This window comes from Lynx canadensis, chromosome C2 (assembly GCF_007474595.2).
Source record: "Lynx canadensis isolate LIC74 chromosome C2, mLynCan4.pri.v2, whole genome shotgun sequence".
Lineage (NCBI taxonomy): Eukaryota > Metazoa > Chordata > Mammalia > Carnivora > Felidae > Lynx > Lynx canadensis.
Genome location: NC_044311.2, coordinates 90,144,369 through 90,165,466, shown reverse-complemented (window position 1 = coordinate 90,165,466; position 21,098 = coordinate 90,144,369). Strand labels below are relative to the sequence as shown.

The 21,098-nt window shown below is 37.8% G+C and overlaps 1 protein-coding gene across 3 annotated transcripts in view; it reads left to right on the top strand.

Moving 5' to 3' along the window:
- The window catches only part of SEC22A (SEC22 homolog A, vesicle trafficking protein), a 78,172-nt gene extending 62,589 nt beyond the window's left edge, over positions 1-15,583 (top strand). For all 3 annotated transcript variants that reach the window (XM_030328748.1, XM_030328749.1, XM_030328750.1), the window contains 2 exons: positions 3,210-3,275; positions 11,555-15,583. In XM_030328748.1, the coding sequence (XP_030184608.1) occupies positions 3,210-3,275; positions 11,555-11,755 (267 nt within the window). In that variant the 3' untranslated portion in view covers positions 11,756-15,583. The remainder of the gene's footprint in view (positions 1-3,209; positions 3,276-11,554) is intronic.
- Positions 15,584-21,098: the final 5,515 nt, after the last annotated feature.

Below are 21,098 nucleotides of genomic sequence, written 5' to 3'. Positions count from 1 at the left end.
TATGTGCTACTCTCTTTGCCTGGAATTCTTTCCCTATTTTGTCTACCTTTCCACTAGTTCATTCTTAATCAAGACCCAGATTAAGCGTTACTTCCTTGAGCAAACCTTTTCTGACCCTTTTTTACTCCAGGCAGAATTAGATCTATCTCCAGTAGGCTCCCCTTGTATCCTGTACACGCATTTATCCCATCAGTTCTTACTTTGAGTGTGAATTGTTGGTTGATGTACCTGCCTTCTTGATTAGAAAGTAGGCTCCTTGAGTTCATATGGACTTAATTTTGTCTTCTATCCTGGGTGTAGTAATACAGTGCCTGGCTCATAAGTGTTTAATGAATATTTATTGAATGGAAGAATAGGTTTATAGATAGTCTTCTCTTTAGCAAGTAAAAATAAAGATTTTTTAAAGCTTAACTTTACCTGGAATGCATTTGTTGAATTCCTACTACGTGCAGTTTCATGCAAGTAGTAAGACTGATTTTCTGCCTTGAAGAGAGGTTAAGGTGACAGGATTGGAGGGTGGGCAAAATGGGTAAAGGGGGGTCAAGAAGTACAACCTTCCAGTTATAAAATAAATCATGGGGATATAATGTTAACATGGTGATTACAGTCAGCAGTTTTGGGTTGTATATTGAAAATAGCTAAGAGTAAATCTTAAAAAGTTCTCATCACAAGAGAAAAAATTTTGTAACTTTGTATGGTAACATACAAATAAATAGATAAATAGATAACTAGATTTATTATGGTGATCATTTTGCAGTGTATACAACTATAGAAGTATTACATTGTGCACCTGAAACTAATATAATGTTATATATGTCAATAATATATCAATTAAAAAGAAAAGAAAGGTTTGCGTCTACTTGAGAAGGTAAGACCGGTATACTACAGGGTTAAACAATACTACAAAGGGGCACCTAGGTGGCTCAGTCAGTTAATCGACCAAGTCTTGATTTTGGCTCAGGTCACAATCTTAGGGTTTGTGAGATCGAGCCTGGCTTTGGGCTCTGCACTCACAGCATGGAGCCTGCTTGGGATTTTGTCTCCCTCTCTCTCTGCCCCTCCCTCATGCACTTGTTGCTCTCTCTCTCAAAATATTTAAAAAAAAAATACTAGAAGGTAACCTAATTACCTGATAAATGATGCAGACAGGAACCTCAGGGAGAGAGAAGTTGGTGAATGTTTTTTGAGGACCTATTGTGTGCCAGTTACAGTTCTATGTCTTTGTAAATGTTATTTAATGTCTACAGCTTTTATTTTTGAAAAAAGGAAATTGAAGTTTGCTAAATAGTCCAAGGCCATACAGATAGTAAGTAAAGATTTGAACCTAGGTCTGACTGACTCCAGAAACATGCTCTTAAGTGTTCCAAAGGCAATTAAGAGAGCTATAAAGTGATACTGTAAATTGAGGGAAAAATAATATCCAACTGTAGGATCATTAAATTAATGGTATATCCCCACAGTGAAAGGTTATATAATTGCTACAAATCATGTGGTTGAGGAATATTTAGTATTTTGAGAAAGTGTTTGTGATACAATGTGTAGTACTAAAAAGCAATATATAAAAGCATGATTCAGTTTTTTTAAATGTACATATATTTTTGTGCAGAAAAGATTGGAAGGAAGTACATGGAATGGTTAGTGGTAATCCTCCCAGAGTTCTGGTATTACAGGATGTATGAATTTCTTCTTTGTAACAGTCCATTTTCTAAATTCTGTACAGTGAACATATGCTTTTATAGTCAGAAAAAAAAGATCATTTAAAAAGGAAAGCATTAAGAAAAGAGAAGTTAAAGTCTTAGTATTATTAAATTTAGAAATGTTTAGTGTTGACCTTCCATGCCTCTGAAGGCCTGGAAGAACTGGCCTAAGCATCCCAGACAGATTAATGTTCCTATTTTAAGATCATCTCACCAGGATAAGCCACTGTCCCTCTGCCTTCCTGTCAGTTCTGTTACCCAGTAGCAAGTGGAAAAGAAGTTTTCTTTGTATATTATTTCATGAAGACAAGGTCATGAGAGAAATTCCCATGTCTTGTGAAAATTTTCATTGTATAAAGATCCTTTTTTAAAATAAGGGCAAAATTCAATGCTCCTGCCTGGGCTTTATGCTTTACTTCATAAAAACACTGAAAGAAATTAAATATACTTAAGAGAAATTAAAAGAGAATAGAAAAACTTGGGTTTCCTATTAGTTTTCCGTCAGTTTTCTTTGAAAAGAATCATTCTCTGCATGACGTATCTCTGTTCGTCCTCTGGGTGGCTATTTTTCTAGCGGAGCGTGTCTGACTGTCCTCATTGGGATTTAGCACACTCTAGTGGACAGTAACTTTTCAGTTTCGTTGGGCGTTTTTTCAAAATCGTGTCAGATTATTTTATTGGATGATTCAGTGATATGCTTACTAGATAGTTAAGTTTGTCAATATTTATTTGAGTCAAGTAGTGATCCAAGTGAGCAGGACTGACTTTATAGGCCACTGGGGTGTTGTACATTTTTATATGTTTTTTTCAGTAGAGAGAAGAGAGGCTTTTTACCTTATGTGGAAACTTTCCCATTGGCTTTTATCTTTTCTCAGGTTGATTGAGAAAAGAGGCAGAGCTGAAATAAAAGCATTTGTTTAGGATCTCAGAAGTGCAACTTGGGGAGCACAGATTTGGGTAGCAACTCATATTGTGTTCCTTTAGGGTACAAAAATCCAGGGTTTAAACAAGACGAAAAGGAATGGGTTTCTTTGTTGTTGTTTACAAATTATTTTGTCTGGTGTAGGCAGCAGAAAACTAATCTTGTCTGAATATAATTGATTGCTAGGTCTCTCTCTAAGCAAAGTCTCTCACTATAGCAAATTGCAGGTGTTTGGGCAGAGGCCTAAGAATATTTGTAGTTTGGCCCAGCTCAAAGTTCGTGGTTTTATCTGGTCATCTCCTTAATGGGCTCCGGCTCCATTTAAAAAACCCCTTGGCATGAATGATTCCATTTCATTTCACCTTTCCCATGGGTAAGATGAAATTGATGGACCAAGACATAGAGGAACACTGGTAGTCTTTCTGTATCTCACATTCCTTGGGACTTTTAGGACTCTTGAAAATTTTTGTATAACTCTTTGGAAAAAATTCGACCATTTGTGCACAAACATGGTTGTAGCCTATCCTGATAGATTACTCTTGGAAATGGACTTCCACCAAAAAAAGTAATTTTTAATTTTGTTTTTGCAGAGTGATGGTGAAGATTTTAATTACATTGTTGCATTTTTCCTTGGAACAGCAGCCTGCCTTTACCAGGTAGGGTCTCTTCAATGTTTAAGAAACACTTTCCTGTTATTGTTTGTTTCAGTATCAATTATAATAATTGCTTGTGCACTTTAAATAAATAAAAATAATGTCTGAATTCTTTGCCTCTCTTTTAGTTTGAACCTGTTAGCTTTGTGACCTACATCTCCATTTTGAATGTAGTTAGATCCCAGTGAACTTAATGTTAACTCCCTCCTGTGCCTGGTTTCTGTGGTACCATGTCATCTGCCTGTGGTGATAAAGGCTACTTCTAGATTTTTTTTTGGGTGATTTATTACTCAGCTTCAGGGCTCTGCTTATACTTCAGCATGAGAATTTTGTACTTTTGGGAAAGTCTTTGAACAGGGAACAACAAAAGCAGGATTTTAGGATATTTAATTCAGTAGTGAGGAATAGGGTGGATTGCCAGAGCGGAGAAATTGGAAGAAAGGAAATTAGTTGGAAGTTGATTCCATTAGTTCAGGCAGAAGGCAATGAGAGTGTAAATTCTGGTAATGCTGGTAGGAATGGGGGATGAGGGAAGGACATTGAGGCGGAAGACTCCTAGGACTTGAAGACAGGATAGATATGAGACTTAAGGAGCACGGAGTTTTTGCAGCTGGTAATACGGAGATGGGTACTCGCATTCTAAGAGAGGAAGCACAGATTCGTAGGGAAAGGAGGGGTAGCCATGCCAGTTACCCAAACTTGGGAGTGTCTTTGCTGAAACACGGTAGAGCAAGCAAGACCTTTTGACCTAACTTTTATAAGTGACACATTTCTCTGGCTTACATAGAAAAAATGTTAGAAAGCTTCGCTTTGGGACTGAAAATATAAGGCTACCTAAAACTCAGTAGAAGTCTCTAGTGAAATACTTTGAATATATGCATTTGACTTTATGTAAAGATGGATTAAAAATTTTAGTTTCAGGGGCACCTGAGTGGCTCAGTGAGTTGAGCATCTGACTTTGGCTCAGGTCATGATCTCTCAGTTCGTGAGTTCGAGCCCTGCATTGGGCTTGCTGCTGTCAGCACAGAGCTTATTTCAGATCCTCTGTCCCCCTTTCTCTCGCTCAACAAAAAAGTAAACGTTTATTAAAAATATTTTTTTAGTTTCAGGTGGTCCTCTTTTTAAACTCCTCAAATTTTTCTGAATTACTTGTATTTAGAAATTTTCTATCTAGTTTGACAGATTTAATTATAATGAACGACATTTCATGCAGGAAATGTGAAAACTTGCATTTGTTAATGTCACAAGTGCTTTAATTTTATGAAATATTCTTGGGTAGATTTTTTAAAACTTTAATCTCTGCTATCACACAGACGATATTATCTCATTTTTGAAGATGAGAAATTTGAGGCAGTTTGAGTCCTATCTGGAAATCACATGGCCAGTGAGTGCTGGAGTCAGGACTTAAGTCTAGGTCTTCTGATTTTAAATATTGTATTCATTCCACTATCTTAGGCTGTCTATAAGCAAAATTCTATATTTGTATAATTTTTTATGCTATAAAATTACAATTTTATAATCTTTATATGCATTATTTCATATTCTAAAATAATGTGAGGTAAATGTTAACTTTAAAATAATTTCATGAGTAATTCTTGTAAAATGTACTTTTGGCTGTTTTGCCTTAATGAAATAATTTTAAATACTAATAATAACAAAGTGTATTGAGCTCTTATGTGTGCCAATAAGCCCTTTACATTCCTTGTACCATTAAGTCCTCACAGAACGTCCCACACTAAAGTTACCATTGCCATTTTTCAGTGAGGCCCAGATGTTCCTATAGCCGGTTAGTGACTCGAACTCCAGTCTTGGGCCTCCCAAGCAGTGGTGTTGCTCGTAGAGGCGCACCTCTGCCACATTCCTCAAAATAGCTGAAAAGAGTTCTAAGGGGAGCACTGTTGCTCAGCTGTTCTTTTACTGGAGAGAAATTAAACAAATTCATGCTTTAAAAAAGAAAAGCAGAAAGCCAATTTTCTTCTCACTGACAGACAGGAAGCTGCAGGCTTTCCACATATGCTGAGCAGAGTGATAATAATGCTGGTTTTTTCCAGAGTGAAACATGTGATTACCTGTTACCATATAACATGCTCCATCTGCTGGTGTCAGGATTTTTTTAATCGTCGTGAGATCAGACCTGAATGGCTACCAGGCTCTGGGGACTTCTGGATGCACAGAGCTCAACAAGATAGGAGTCATCTTGCTATGGAACATTTGAAATAGTATATCAAAGGACCTAGAAACTAGAGACTGTTCTTTTTTCCCCCTCAGTGCTTTACCTTGAAAACTTTCAGACTTCCAGAAAAGTTGAAAGACTGGTACACTTAGAGCCACCACTTTATAACATTTTGCAGCACTTCTGTCTCACTCTCTTTTTGTATGTGTATGCGCATAGTGTGTATGTTAGTTGTTTATACAGTAAGTTGCAGACAAATACGTTGAGTATAAAGTTGGTTTCCTTATTCAACTTTTTATTTTGAGATCATTATAATTGTTGTAAGAGAGATATATAATCTTTACCTGGCTTCCCCTAGTAGTACCAGCGTATACAACTATAATACATTATCACAACCAGGATGTGCGTGTCAGCACAGTGAAGATGTAGAATATTCTTATCATCACAGAGACCCCTTAGGTTGCCCTTTTATAGCCACATCCACTTCCCTCCGGCCTCTTAATCTCTGGCAACCACTAATGTGTTCTCCATTTCTATAATTTTCTCATTTTAAGCAGTGTTCTATAAAGGGAACCATATAGGTTGTAACCTTTTGTGATTGTTATTTTTTTTACTCATAATTCTTTGGAGATTTTTCCAGGTTGTTGCATATATCAATGTTTTGTTCCTTTTTGTTGCTGAATGGTATGGTGTGGTGGCATCACAGTTTATTTTAATCATTCATCCATTGAAGGACATCTGGACTGTTTCCAATTTGGGGCTATTATAAATCTGCTATGGGCATTCATTTATAGGTTTCTGTGTGAAGATGAAGACTCATTTCTCTGAGATAAATGCAGCGGAGTGCAGTTGCTAGGTCTTATAGTAGTTGCATGCTTAGTTTTATTGAGACAGACAAACTGTTTTCCGGAGTGGCATACCCTCCAGCAGTGTGTGAATGCTCCCATTTCTCTGCATCCTTTCCAGCATTTGTTGTTATCACTGCTATTCTGGTCGGTGTGTAGTGATCCCTCGTATTGATTTTAACTTGCATTTACCCTGGTGGCTAATGATGTTGAACATGGTTTCTTGCACTTATTTGTTATCTGTGTGTCTTCTTGGGTAAAATGTCTTTTCATGTCTTTTGCCTCTTTTCTAATTGGGTTGTTTGTTTTTTACTGTCCAGTTTGAGAGTTCTTTGTATATTCTAGACATTAGTCCCATGTCAGAAATGTTATTTGCAAGTATCTTATCCCAGTCTGTACCTTGTCTTTTCATCCTCTTAGCCAGATCTTTTGCAGAGCAAAAGTTTTTAATTTTGCTAAAGTTCATTTTATCAGTTTTTTCCTTTATGGAAAATGCTTGAGGTTTCAGGTCTAAGAATTTTTTTTTTTTTCTTTTCACTGAAGTAGAAGTTGACGGGTAGTGTTACATTAGTTTCAGGTGTACACCATAGAGGTTGAACAAGTTTACATGCTATGCCGTGTAGCTACCGTCTGTCACCACTCACTATTATAATTCCATCGATTCAAGAACTCTTTGCCTACCCCTAGACTCTGAAGATTTTCTCCTTTCTTTTCTTGTGAAAGTTTCATAGTGTTATATTTTACATTTAAGTTCATGATCCATTATTAATTAAATTTGGTATAAGATTATATAAAATATGAGACTTAGATGATTAGATTGCAAGGTTTTTTTGTGTGTTTTTAGTTATGGGGATTTTTTTGCTTGTGGATGAATGGCCAGTTGCTCCATTTGTTGAAAAAGCTATCTTTTTCCTCCACTGAATTGCTTTTGCATCTTTGTGAAACATCATCAGTCAGGCATATTTGTGTGAACCTGCTTCTGTGCTTAGTATTCTGTTTCATTGATCTTTGTGTCAGTCTCTGTGCCAGTACCACATAGTTTTGATTACTGTGGCTATATAATCTGTATTAAGTTCCATTTTCTTAGTACTTACAGGGTTATTCAAATTATTTTTAGATGAATTATGATAGTTTGTATTTTATGAGGAAGTGGTCTATTTCATCTTCTCAAATTTATGTGTGTAGAGTTGGTCATAGTATTTCCGTACTATCCTTTTGGTGTCTGTAGGATCTGTAGTGATATTCTCTTTTTCATTCCTCATGTTGGTAATTTGGATCTTTTTCTCTAGCAGTCTTGTTAATTTCATTGATCTTTTCAAAGAACCTGCTCTTTGTTTTGTTGTTTTTTTCCAATATTCGATTTTATTGATTTCTTCTCTTTTATTACTTCCTCCTTCAAGCTTGCTTTGGTTTACTTGGCTCTTTGTCTAGGTTCTTGAGATGGGAGCTTAAATAATTGATTTGAGAATTTTCTCTTTTGCAATATGTACATTTAGTGTTATAACTTTCCCTCTTTGAGCACTTTATTATCTGTGTTTCATAAATTTTGATATGTTGCCTTTTTTCCATTTTTTTGTTTTTTTTTAAATTTTTATTTTTATTTTTTTCAAGTTTTTATTAAATTCCAGTTAACAGAGTGTAATATTAGTTTCAGGTGTAGAATCTAGTGATTTAATCACTTACAGCACTCAGTGCTCATCACAAGTACCCTCTTTAATACCCATCACCTGTTTAACACATCCTCCCACCCACTTCCCCTCCAGAACCTGCAGTTTGTCCTGTATAGTAAGAGTCTTTCTCCTGGTTAGCTTTTCTCTTTTCCCTCCCTGTGTTCATCTGTTTCTTTTTTTTTTTAATTCCATATATGAGTGAACTCAAATGGCATTTGTTTCTTTCTGACTTATTTCATTCTTTTTTATGGCTGAGTATTATTCCATTGTATGTATACACCACATTTTCTTTATCCATTCATCAGTCAATGGATATTTGGGTTCTTCCATAATTTGGCTGATACATTGCATTTTTATTTTCATTTAATTCAATGTATTTTAAATATTTTTTCCTTGTGGCTTCCTCTTTGACCTATGGATTATTTAGAATTTTGTCTTGCTTTTGTTTTGCTTCCAAGAGTTTGAAGATTTTTCAGTTTTTTTCTATTATTTATTTCTAGTTTGATTCCACTGTGGTTGGAAAACACTCTGTGTGACTTCTGTTCTTTTAAATTTGTTGAAATTTGTTCTATGGCTCAGAATATGGTCTGTCTTGGTATATGTCCCATGGGCACTTAAACAGAATGTGTTTTCTACTATAACTAAGTAAATGCTTTATAGTTCTCAGGTAGATCATGATGGTTGATGGTATTCAGCTTTTCTGTATCCTTGTTGATTTTCTATCTAGTTCTGTCAGTTGAGAGAGAAGTATTGAAGTTTTAAGTTATAATTGTGGATTGGTGTATTTCTCATTTCAGTTCTATCAGTTTTTGCTTTGCCTATTTTGTAGCTCTGTTGTTTGGTTCATACACATTTAGTATTGTTGCCTTCTTGGTGGATTGATCCATTTATCATTATATGTTATATCATTATATAATATAAAAATATATATAATATATGATGATATATCCCGCTCTAGCCCTTTTTTGAAATAATTTTATATTTATCTGATAGTAATACAGCCATTCATGCTTTCTTTTGATCAATGTTTGCATATAATATATCCTTCTCCATCTTTTTACTTTCATCTTGCCTACATTATTTGAAGTGAGTGTCTGGTAGACAGATTAAAAACTGTTTCTAAATCTGCTCTGCAAATCTCTGTTTTTTTAATTGTATTTAGGCCATTACATTTAATATAATTATTGATATATTAGGGCTTAAGTTTGCCATCTTATTTTTTGTTTTCTGTTTTTCATTTTTCTGTTTGCTTTTTCCTGCCTTCCTGTGGGTTATGTGAATGTTTTTGTAGAACTCCATTTTTATTTATCTGTAGTGGTTTTGAGTTTATCTCTTTGCATAGCTTGTAAATGGTTGCTCTAGGTATTACATTACACATACTTAGCAGTTTTTTGGTGTTGTCATTTTACTAGTTCAAGTGAAACACAGAAATTGTATCTCCTTTTATGTCTCTTTGTCCCCTATTTATAATTTGTCTTGAATATTTCCTCTACATACATTTAGAACCACATCAGACCGTGTTATTAATTTTTACTTCGGCCATCAAACCTAATTTAGAAATCTCAGGAGGAGAGGGAGAACCTATTACATTTATCTATATTTTTGCTGATGGTGCTTTTTGCTTTCCCAGTGTTCCAGGGTTTTTTCTTTTAGTGTTTCCTTTCTGCTTTGAGAACTTCCTTAAGTCATTCTTTTCGGGTGCCTCTTTAAGTGCCAAATTCTCTTAGTCTTTCACCTGGGAATGTCTATATTTCTCTTCCCACAATATACTTATTAATTACAAAGGGGAAGATACTAACTTCACAGTGGAGAAACCTGTTAGACCCCATCTTACCAAGAGGTCAAAATTAACATCACCAATTATAAGATACATTGCACATCACCTCTGTGGTATTCTTGCCCAAACTACGTATCCTCAGTTCAGTCTTGAGACAATATCAGGCAAAATAAAATTAAGGGACATTCTACAAAATAACTTTCTACAAAATAATTGATACTCTTTAGATTGTCAAGGTTATGAAAAACAAAGACTTGAAGAGCTATAACAGATTTGAAGAGATAGGACAGCTGAATGCAGTAGGGAATACTGGATTGAATTGGACCAGAAAAAGGGCCCTAGTGGGACAACTGGCAAAATTCCAATAAAGTCTATAGATTAGTCTACAGTATTTTATCAGTGTTAATTTTCTGGTTTGATCACTGTACTGTGGTTATGCAAGAGGATACCATTAAAGGGAACAGGCTGAATGAAGGCTATACAAGGACTTACTGTTTTTACAACTCTTCTCTAAGACTAAAATTATTTCAAAAGGAAAAATTATTTTTCCAACATTTTTTACACAATGCAAATCACTGAAATAAAATAATGCTTCCAGTTCATTTTGCTTGGATATCCGTCTTCTTTTTAAGTAACGCAAAGTCCTGATTTGTGTAAGAACAGATTTAACAGAACATTTCCATATTCTTTGTGCATTGTTGCAAACACCTTAAAGCCCTTCCTATACTGAAGCCTGGATACAATTTCACACAAAGACCTGTGCTTCTTTGTTAAGACTTTGTAATCACATATGATTCTATATTTAACAGATTGTGAATTTTAGATCTCGTCTAGAAAACAGTTTATTCAGTCAGATTTTTATTGAGCAATTACTATGTGCCAGGCACTGTTCTGGGCACTGGAGATAAATGAGTGAACAAGACAATCAAAAATCTCTCCTCTCATGAATATAGATAACAAACAAAACAAGCATATTTTTAAAGTGTGTTTATAGTTACATTGTGGAGAAAAATAAAGCAGGAAAAGGTGAATACCTGGATTTGGGGGTTGGGAGAGTAGTTTCTTTACTATATTTTCGAAAATAGCAATCATCATATGCTCTGTCCCCTTTTCAGTCTTTTATTTTAAGGCATAACTATTTGATATTTTATATCCTCTATCTAATCTCTTATATATATATATATAATCTTTCTTTCTACACTAGAATGTAAGCTCCATGTGAGCAAGGGCTTCATTTGGTTACTTGAAACTAGAGAACAATGCCTAACTTGTAGCAGGACCTCAATAAGCATCTGTTGAATGAATTCTAGCTCAAACGTTCACTCAGATCCTCTACCTTGCTTAGTTCCTTGCACTTAATGGGGGATCAGTAAGTATTTGTTGATTTCATTAATATGCAGATTCAGGTTATATAAGAGTCCATTTTGCTATAGTTTGGTTGGTTCAGTTTTTTGTACTTTTCTGGGATGACCATGAGAGATGGAATCCCCTTAGACCTTGAGAATGCTTCAGAGTTGCCTGTCCCCTTGAGGAATGTGTTCAGGCTGTTTGCAAGGGAGTTATCCACTTGTAACTCCATTTTACATGTGATATAAAATGTTGTATCTTTTGACAAATGAAAAACATAAAAGGAAAAATCTGTTTTCTTTTCAAGCTGTACAGCTTTCACAGCGAATGTCTTAAAGATGTTACATTATCTTATCTGTAGATGAAAAATCCCCTCATATTTTACTCTCTGGCCTGTTAATATTTTATAGTAGAAGCATCTGTTTCTTTTCTTGTAACCCTAATCATCTTTCATTTTATATTTTGAACAGTGTTATTTACTTGTCTACTACACCGGCTGGCGGAATGTCAAATCTTTTTTGACTTTTGGTTTAATCTGTCTGTGCAACATGTATCTCTATGAACTGCGCAACCTCTGGCAGCTTTTCTTTCACGTGACCGTGGGAGCGTTTGTTACACTACAGATCTGGCTAAGGCAAGCCCAGGGCAAAGCTCCTGATTATGATGTCTGACACCATCCTTCAGACATACTGCCTTGGCTTCTGGGGAAAAAGGAGGGAGTATATTTAACTGCCACTGTGATGAAGAAACTGTTCACCACAATCAAGAAGCTCTGCTTTCTTTTTCTCCAGCTATCCTTTTTGTTTCAAGTCAGCATGGCATGCCTGGGAGCATATAGTACCTGTTAGGCAAACTTCATATTAGCCGTGAGATTATTATTCAGAGGAAGAGACTTCTCTCTCCAGGGCCATGACAGTGGAAGAACAGTCAGATGCCATTGGAAGACTTGGCCAGCAGTCCTGAATCCTTCTGAAGAGTTCAATCAAAAATGTATGTGGTACATGCTCTGAGGACCGAGTGGGAACTCTATGACCTGGGTTCGCCTTTATGAGGCATGAGTATAGCCCAAATAAAAAGATGCCACAAAGTTTATATTTAAAACAACTTGCTAAATATCAGATTATTTGCACATTTAAGGTACCATGAGTTTATGAAGTCTAGGATGGTGTGGAATTGGTTCTTTTCGTCTTATATTTTTGCCTGAATCTAAACTCTGGAAATCACTTGATGTATGAGAAAGCTGTTATAAGCGCATCTTTCGAACATCACAAGTACTGAAAACACAGTAACCTATGTTTCCTTTCTAGACCATGTTTGTAGTTTCTTTTGAAATCACTTTTTAAAAATGTGGTTTGTTAAATTATAACCATTGTTTCCCAAACTTCAATCACTTAAGTATTATATATAAGTATTATTTCTTAATACTATCTTTAAATTTTAAAATATTGTAAAAACAAACTAATCTCTATTCCAAGAGGAAAACCGGCATCAATTTACCATGAATAAAGGGTAACAACAAAATAAAATTAAAACAAGAAATGTTATTAAATTCTAACTAGATACTAATGTCTGCTAAGGTGTTGAATCCAAGAAGCCTGCTGTGTGTTGCAGTGAGAGAGATGTTACCCAGCACCAAAATGGGGCTCTCTCTGTGGGATTATGAGAAGAATGAAAGAGAATTGTAAAGGGAATGACATTCTCACTGTGATTCTGCATTATTTAGCTCTGTGTTGTATACCACCTAAAATCCTCCTGTGTGCTACCAACGGTGTGGGTCCGGAACACTGAACTTGTTCTAAGAGAATCAGAAGGTAACTTCTCCCAGCAACTCTTATTATTTTATGGCTTTGAGGAGTTCTGCACCTAATTTCTTAGAGAACTCGTTTGTTTTTTCATAACATTATAAAGATTGTTCAAGAGGTTATGAATTAATAATATAGGAAGCACAATTTGATTCCATTAGCAAAAATCTACATCTCTACTGGTTTTGCAAGTTACCTTCATTAATGATTTTCTTTTGTTTTTAGAGAAAAGATTCCAAACAAGGAATACATAAGGAATATGAATTTAAAATTTGATATCCAGAAAACAGTGGACCCATTACATATAACTCATGTTACTGGGCATATTTATTAAGCAGAAGAAATAGTCCGGAGGGGTAAAGTCGTTGAACTACCATGTTTGTTTGAACCTGTATATGTAGGCATGCCTGCAACTAACTGTAAAATCTTGCTAGCTAGAACTTTTTGCTGCACTCCCTTTTTAGGAGAATGAGGCAAAAGGAAGACAATAAGCTTGTAATGTCAGGGATTTATTTAAAACCGGAAACTCCAGTTCACTTCAGTTTTCTGCCTCTAACAAAACTGCAGAGAAATTATATATATTCTGAGAGCTGCCCCAAGATATACCACATGATCCTGACTCATCAAAATAAAACTGTTTGGCATTTTGTACTTTTGAGCCAGGAGAGTGAAGTGGTTCAGTGTGGAAAGATTTTTCTGAACTAACTGTTAAAACAAGAGGAGTTCTCTTGTAAATAGCCAATTAACCAAGAAGTTGGAGCATTCTGGTTAATTGTGATTTTGCTATATATTGATACTTAATAGCTCTCTTACCAGTTTGGTTCACTTTGGTTTTCCTTTATCATTGAATTATTGAATTATGGTGTTTGGTGTTTTGGATCAGTCAGCAAAGACACTTGAAAACTCACCAGCTGTTTAATTTGTTTTTTTGCTTTTGTTTTGTTTTTTTCTATTTTTGGATAATGGGATGTTTACATATATATTAATGTAAAAACTGAAAACAGGTATAAATAATGTTTTATGTATAGAAATGCTTTTTTTTTTCATTATTTGGTATCTGCGTCGCTGAGTGTTTATATAACTTCTATGCCCTTTCGTGTTGTTGCCAAAGAAACTGTGAATTTGGAATGAAAAATTTTTACCGTGAGTATAACGTTTTTAAGCTCATTAGGCTTCTAATGTGTATGATAGTAATACCGCACTGTTACTTCTAAGAGCAGTTCCGCATTTACCTAATCATAATGAGTTTTGTCATGGAGGCTGAGAATTAGTTGTCCTCTTGTTATGAAGGAGGAAACTGAGGTAATCAGATGTTAATGACTTATGTAGGGTTACAGAGCTAAGCACATACAACTCCTAATCCCTTAGCCTTGGGGCCCTGCCTCCCCAGAGTGGGGACTGATGAAGATAACTAGGGTTGCACTCAGGAAATAGATCTGTTCTTGGTAAAATCAGGGAATTGGGAACTTAAGGAGCTCAGGCCTGCTAGTGTCAAATATAGGTGTGTATTAAGGTGACTCTGAAATACTGCTTTTTTATTAAGGTGTTCTAAAAGTAATTACAGTATTTGCTTACGATATTTGCTTGGTCTGTATTTGAAATGTATTTATACCTAGCCCATTTCCCAAAAACAGTTGAAGCACCCTATACCAAAATAAGACAAATACAACAGCAGTAACTATGAACAGAAAGGAAGAAACACAAGATCAGTGAAAATGAAAGGTGAACATGTTGCTGTTACCAAGTGTGAAATTTGACTTTTGAACTTCCTGGAAATCATGGCTAGGAGGGAAACAAGTTTCCCGTCGCTAGCTCTGTCTGTAAGAGTATACCAGTTCCTCAGGGAAGACATCTTCCTGAGGGATTTTGGTAAAGAGGTTCACGCTTGGGAGTCCTGTGAAATGCTAAAATGAACAAAATCCTCAATGGTTTTAGCCGCTTGCATATTAATGATTGTGCCTTGATCCTTGACTTGTTACCAGCTTTCAGAGGTGTTCATTTAAGGAGTTTCGGTGTGGTTAATAGAAGATTTTGTTGGCATGAGGAAGAATTCTTCTCCTAAGCTAAAAATAGGTACGTGTTAAAGCTTGAAAATCCATTTGAGACAAATGCCTAGTGACATAGACCTTTACCTAATTCTGTCATTTTATAATTCATATAAAGTTAATGTGCTGCCCCTGGATTAGCACATTTATTTTGTATTAAATGTGGTCTTTTTCACAGTGGAATCTAGTCTGGAGAAATGACTGGTTACATTTCTGTTAGGCGGTGTCCGGATTTGTCAAGGCTCCACAGACCAGGTTTGTCATATGAGCTTTAACCTCCATGTCACATAAGTGCTTCCTGTTGAGTTTAGCCACCCACCAAAATGGGAGTTGCTTGGCTTTATTCCCAAAGTCTTACTAAGTAACCTATGGAGCCCCACTCTGAGCTGTTGGATTTCCAAGAGACACAGCAAAATGTGTGTGCGTGTGCGTGTGTGTGCACACTTGTGATGTTATTTTAACAGACTTTTAGTTTATTTTAAAAGAGCTGTCATGAAGTATATAGTAAAACAACAAATAAATTGCACTTGACCTTGAATAAAGCAGGGGTTAGGGGCACCAACCCCTCCCCAGTGCAGCCAAAAATCCATGTGTAACTACTTTTCTAATAGCCTACAGCTGATCAGAAGCCTTACTGATAACATAAGCAGTCAATTAACACATATTTTATATGTTCTATGTATTATATACTGTATTTTTATAGTAAAAATCTTAAGATCATAAGGAAGAGAAAATACATTTATAGTACTGTAATTCTAAAAAAGTCCACATGTCAGAGTGCCTGGGTGGCTCAGTTGGTTGAGGTTCCAACTCTTGATCTCTACTCAGCTTGATCTCAGGGCTGTGAGTTCAAGCCCTGCATTGGGCTCGGTGTTGGGCATGCAGCCTACTTAAAGTCCACGTGTAAATGGCCCCACACAGCTGAAACTTGTATTGTTCAAGTATCAAGTGTATTTCAAAGGCAGCCACCATTCAGATCAAATTGAACACTTAGCCTTTACCACAAATTACAGGTAATTCTTCAGGGCTGCCATCTTTGTCTGTGGTCAAGCCTTTGTATTTTCCTACTTTATCATCTCTAAGGAAATGCTGTAGTAAAATCAACCTGATTTTTTAATTTTGTTTGGCTTTAGTAATATGCTACTTAAAAGTTAAACACCTTCAACTCCAAGGGTTATGAACCAGCTTGTGTGTAAAGGCTGTGTTGGCTGAGAATTTACCTCTTCTAGTCTTATCAGTTAGGGTTAGAAATGTCTGATCATCTTCATCAATGTTCTGAGACTGCTGTTGAATGCTGGCTTATTTTAGCATATTTCAGCTCATATTTCTGAGCGGTGAACTTTTCAAAGAGAAGCAGTGTCTGTGGCTGCCACTCTTGTAACATCTTCTTTGAGTGGCCAAGTTTTCTGGGTTACTCAATTTCACAAGATGAAGTCACAGTGTTGAACATACTGTTGAATGCACTCAGTGGTTGGAAGCCACGTGGCTTGTATCCTCCTTGCTTGTGAACAGGGAGTGCAGTTGACATGTGTGTACATGTTTTCTTTTGCATTGGCAGTGCCCGTATATAATAAGTAGTCTTAGCACAATTGGAGGCTGTAGGAAACTCCAGGATAGAACAGGCTTAATTCTCAAAGAGTTCCTGAAATCCGTACCGTAGCCTTATGAATTGTTCCTGCTATTTCCTTGGTAACAAACGGTATTTTCAGCCCCACCTCACCCACAGTTCATATTTGCCCCTTTTCCCTGCATCCCACAGCACAGCAGTGCAAGTGTCACTGAACGGAAGCATATTCAGGCTCCATCTGAGAGTAGGAAACAGGACTCCAAACTTTTGTTTCCCATTTGGTCCTGGCGGCCCTCTGCAGCTCTGCGTTCATTGTTTGCCTCCTTAGTGCCAGTGCTTTTCTGTGAGGCTTCGGCTCTCCATGACCTTGCCAACAATATTTGGCCTTCTACTTGGAATTCTTCCAGTGCCTGGGACTAATGATAAGAATTCTTAGCACCTTTTGTGGGCCAGGGCTAGGTCCTCCTACATGGTTAATCCTTAGGGCAGCCTGGGGGATGGGAGGCACTATCTCATATTCGCTTGAGGAAACAGACTTACATTCAAACCTGAGATTCAGGCTTAAGTGATTCAAAAGTTGGTGTTCATTTTTCTGTGCCGCAGAATCTCAGAAAGAATACTCCTTGTATGTTACTGACAACCACTGGGCCTTTACTGTTCTAGCAGCAGTGAGAACAGACAAAGCTGAGATGGAGGGAAACGGTACTGTGTACAATAAGGATGTCATCCTTACAGAAAGCCTTTCTGTAAGCTTTCTTTTTATAGACGGAGTACCCGAGGCCTAAAGAGGTTAAGTCACTTAACCTCAGTCAATCTTGCCACCAATCTTGGTGGCACCAAGATTTCAGTCCAGATCAGTCTTACTCAGAACTCATGCATGCTCTTAGCACCATGTAATATTAAGCTAGACAACATGGAAATATGTTGAAATACATAAGGAATATATGTTGGAATGTATATCCAAGTAATCTACATTTTAAAAGTTTTATATAAGTAATCTCTGTACCCAACATGGGGCTCGAACTCATGGCCTTGAGATCAAGACTCACATGCTCTATTGACTGAGCCAGCCAGGCACCCCTCTGCATTACCTTTTTAATAAAAGGGATTGGTCAGTGCTAACTTCTGCAATGTGGCTATCCAAGACTGAGCAAAATGGTTTCCTGAAATTCCTGTATGTAGAACAGTGACATGGGGACATGTGGATGCAAGGGGTATGGTGAAACTTAAATGAGGCTTAGGTTTTAGGGCAAGAGCTATACAGTCTGATCTTTGTATTAAGTCTAATGATTCTTAACATAGAATGTTAAAGCTTCACTGGTGATTCATTTGTTACAAACATTTACTTTTTCTAATTGAAGGACAGATTGGTTCTCTGATATAAAGTAATTTTATGGAAATTCTGCTTTAAGTGATTCTTATATCTGAAAACACTAAACAAAAAAAATAGAACATAACTATTTACAATATTGAATAGTGATTATGAACTTGGACTCAGATTCTCTGGCTCTCTTCTACTGGCATTGTGACCTCAGCAAGTCACATAACCTCTCTGCCTCCATTTCCTCGTCTGTAAAATGGGGGTAATAGTACCTTGGGCAAAGTGTTGCTGTATTAAATGAGTCCATATATAGAGAGTACTTAGAACAGCACCTGGCACATTGAGTGCTAGGACAGCACGGTATGTCTTGTTGGTGTTGCTATTACTTTCAAGGTAATAAGTCTTTTATGTTGCAAATGCCCCTAAATATAAGTCATTGTACAAAGTTTTTCAGAGATTGGCAGCTAAGAGAGGATCCTGTTGAAATGTCTAGCAGGCATGTTGCCTGCCCTGGCAAGCTCTTCTGTGCAGATCTCTGGGCAGGGCAGTAGGGATGCATTCAAGGACAGGAGAAGGGAATGGAGACACATGCTTGCCAAGTGCTGCTGTACATCAGGTGCTTTCGGTATAGAAGGTTATGTGAACCTAACAATATCCATCTGAGGTAAGTGACTAGGATCAGTTGTTTGTTGTCACACAGTCTAGAAATGGTAGACTGTGCTTTCCAGGACCCCACAGTCTCCCAGGTACTGGAGTGCTGTCAAAAGGGGAAGGTGCCTCTGGGAGCGTCATGTTGTCCAATGTGGCCCTAGCACTGTGGCCCCATCATTGTTTGCTTTGAATGCTCTGATCTAGTGGGTACTCTTGAATGGTGGCCACCCTCGTGCCCACCACTTTGTAGGGGCCTCCATGAGTGTGCGTGTGCGTGAGGTCTGTGCATTGATGGGAAGCAAGGGGTGGCAGGATGCAGCCAGCAGCCTCTAAACCATAATAAAGAAATAGCATATAGGTGCTGGGGATGTGATGCTTAGGGCACTCTTAAAAAGTGCAAATGCAACATGGGTCTTAAAGGATTAGTCTGATACAAAATGCCTCCTCTGCTCCCCACCCCCCAAAAAAATCCCACATGAACCAGGAAGTGCCACTCTAGCTAACTGACAAAGTCAAAGCACAGAAGCAAATTTTGCAAAATTGGAAAATAAAGATGCTGACAAACCAGAGATTCCAGGCAGGTCTAAATTAGAAATTGGCTGAGGGGGAGAAAAAGTGATGAGGCCCCTAATGGATTCCAATGAGAATTCTTTAATTCACAGTCCTAATAGACCAGCAGTAGGCAAGGGACCTTGGGGATGAATATGCGCTCACCAAGTGAGGGGGTGGCTCAGTTCTGTTCACTAGAAACAGATGCGTGGGTGAGGTTTAAAGCTAGCAAGCTAGTTGGGACAGGGTGCCTACTTTACCCTCAGCCCTAGACAATCCTCTTCCTTCTTGTGTTTCACCTTCATCCCATCTTCTGGACCTTCTGCTGGGTCTGTGAACCGAGACTGATCACCTGGCCCTCAGCACTGTATGGATCAGGGCCCTTGGTAGGAAAGGACTCTGGCCACACTGCCGATGCGTATGGCTGCTGCTACTTCTGCTGGCATGGTGTCTGAAGGAGGACAGAGCAGAGGCTGTTGCAACTTTGGTTTGAAGGTGGTCTTCCCAAAGATCCCCCTTGATGGGATGCTTTCATCTATTTGTCTGCCTTTGGCTTTAAAATCTTAAAATCCTAACTTGATTGTGTTAGGATTGTGTTGATTGTGTTAGATTGTGTTAGGATTGTGTTGATTGTGTTTATGTTTGTGTCATATTTGTGGTCTGGCACATGAATATTGGACAAGGTCTCACAAATATTTAGAATCTGAGAATTCTAGAGGAGAAAGGAACCTTGGAGGTCAGCCATTCCAGTGGCCTGACTTGGCTTTGTTCTGGTGTCTGTCTTGAGAAGCAGTGACCCTGCAGGTGGGAAGGAAAGATAGGCAAGAAGAGGACAGCAAATACTATATTTTTTGTTCCAAGACAGGAAAAAAAAAAAAAAAAAAAACACTAAAGGGCTTTTGTGAAAATCTGAGTGGCCAAGAAAAGCTATAGTACTTATAGTAAGCGGACCTCATTTCACCTGCTGTCAACCTTGAGAAGTGGCAAGCCCTGTATCCCTGCAAGATCATCAGGACCCAGCCAGATCAGTGCACTGGACAGAAGTGCCTGTGGGCACAGAAGTGCCACAGCTTTTATCCTTGAGGATCAGAGCAGCCTCAGGACATGCACCAGGTCTTTCTCCCACTGCCTCCTGGGCCAGGGAGGAAGCACAAGTGAGAAAATGTATAGGAAAGCTCTTTATACACTTTGGATTAAGTTCATCCAAAGGCAGGGTGTGGAGGGCATGGTATTCTCTGGTCTGCCGTGCCCTCTCTGTACCTCCTCCATAGAAAACACAAGCCCTCCAGCTCTCCTCCTGACCCCTGTGCTAGGTGATACTTGCCATGGCCAGCATGGCCCAGACTTTCAGTCCCTTCCTTCTAGAGACAACCTGTACATCATTTGTTCTCTTCAGTGAGGAGTTATTTTGATTTAGACAAATTCAAAAGTGGGGAGTTTTCATAGTGTGTGTCCCTGCCACTGCTGCTCTGTTGTTCAGTTGGTAGTGAGAATCTGCTCAGCGCTACTTCTGAGCATTGTGCATCCCAGCGCCCAAGAATGCTTTCCTGTCCTGAAATGATACGGATTCAGCATCTTTCCCAAGCTCTGGAGGTTTGCTTTCTGCTAATTAGCAACTCATGGCCAGCTTGCAACATTATGGAAAATAGGCACATTTTATCATGTAAAAACTATAGCTCTGGGCATCATTTAACTGTATGACACTCAGGTGATAATCTGCTTTTGGAAAAGTTCTGTAAATGTATTTGTGTTTTTGAAAGTCTTAAAGTAACAGGACTATCTGGTGAATATGTAGCTTCCGCTCCCTCAGTGCACCAAGCTTCACTGTGCCTTCCCATAAACATTGCTAATCTCCCTCCCCCACCCCCACCCCCAAATCAGATCATCAGCATGTTGGCTGAAGTCTGGTCTTGGTTTTAATGGTCTTTGCTGTCAGTGGATTTTTTTTTTTAAGTTTATTTATTTTCACAGAGAACAAGTGTGGGGGGAGGGGGAAGGGGCAGAGAGAGAGAGGAGGACAGAGGATCTGAAGCGGACTCTGCTGAGTGCAGACAGCCTGATGCAGGGCTGGAATTCCGG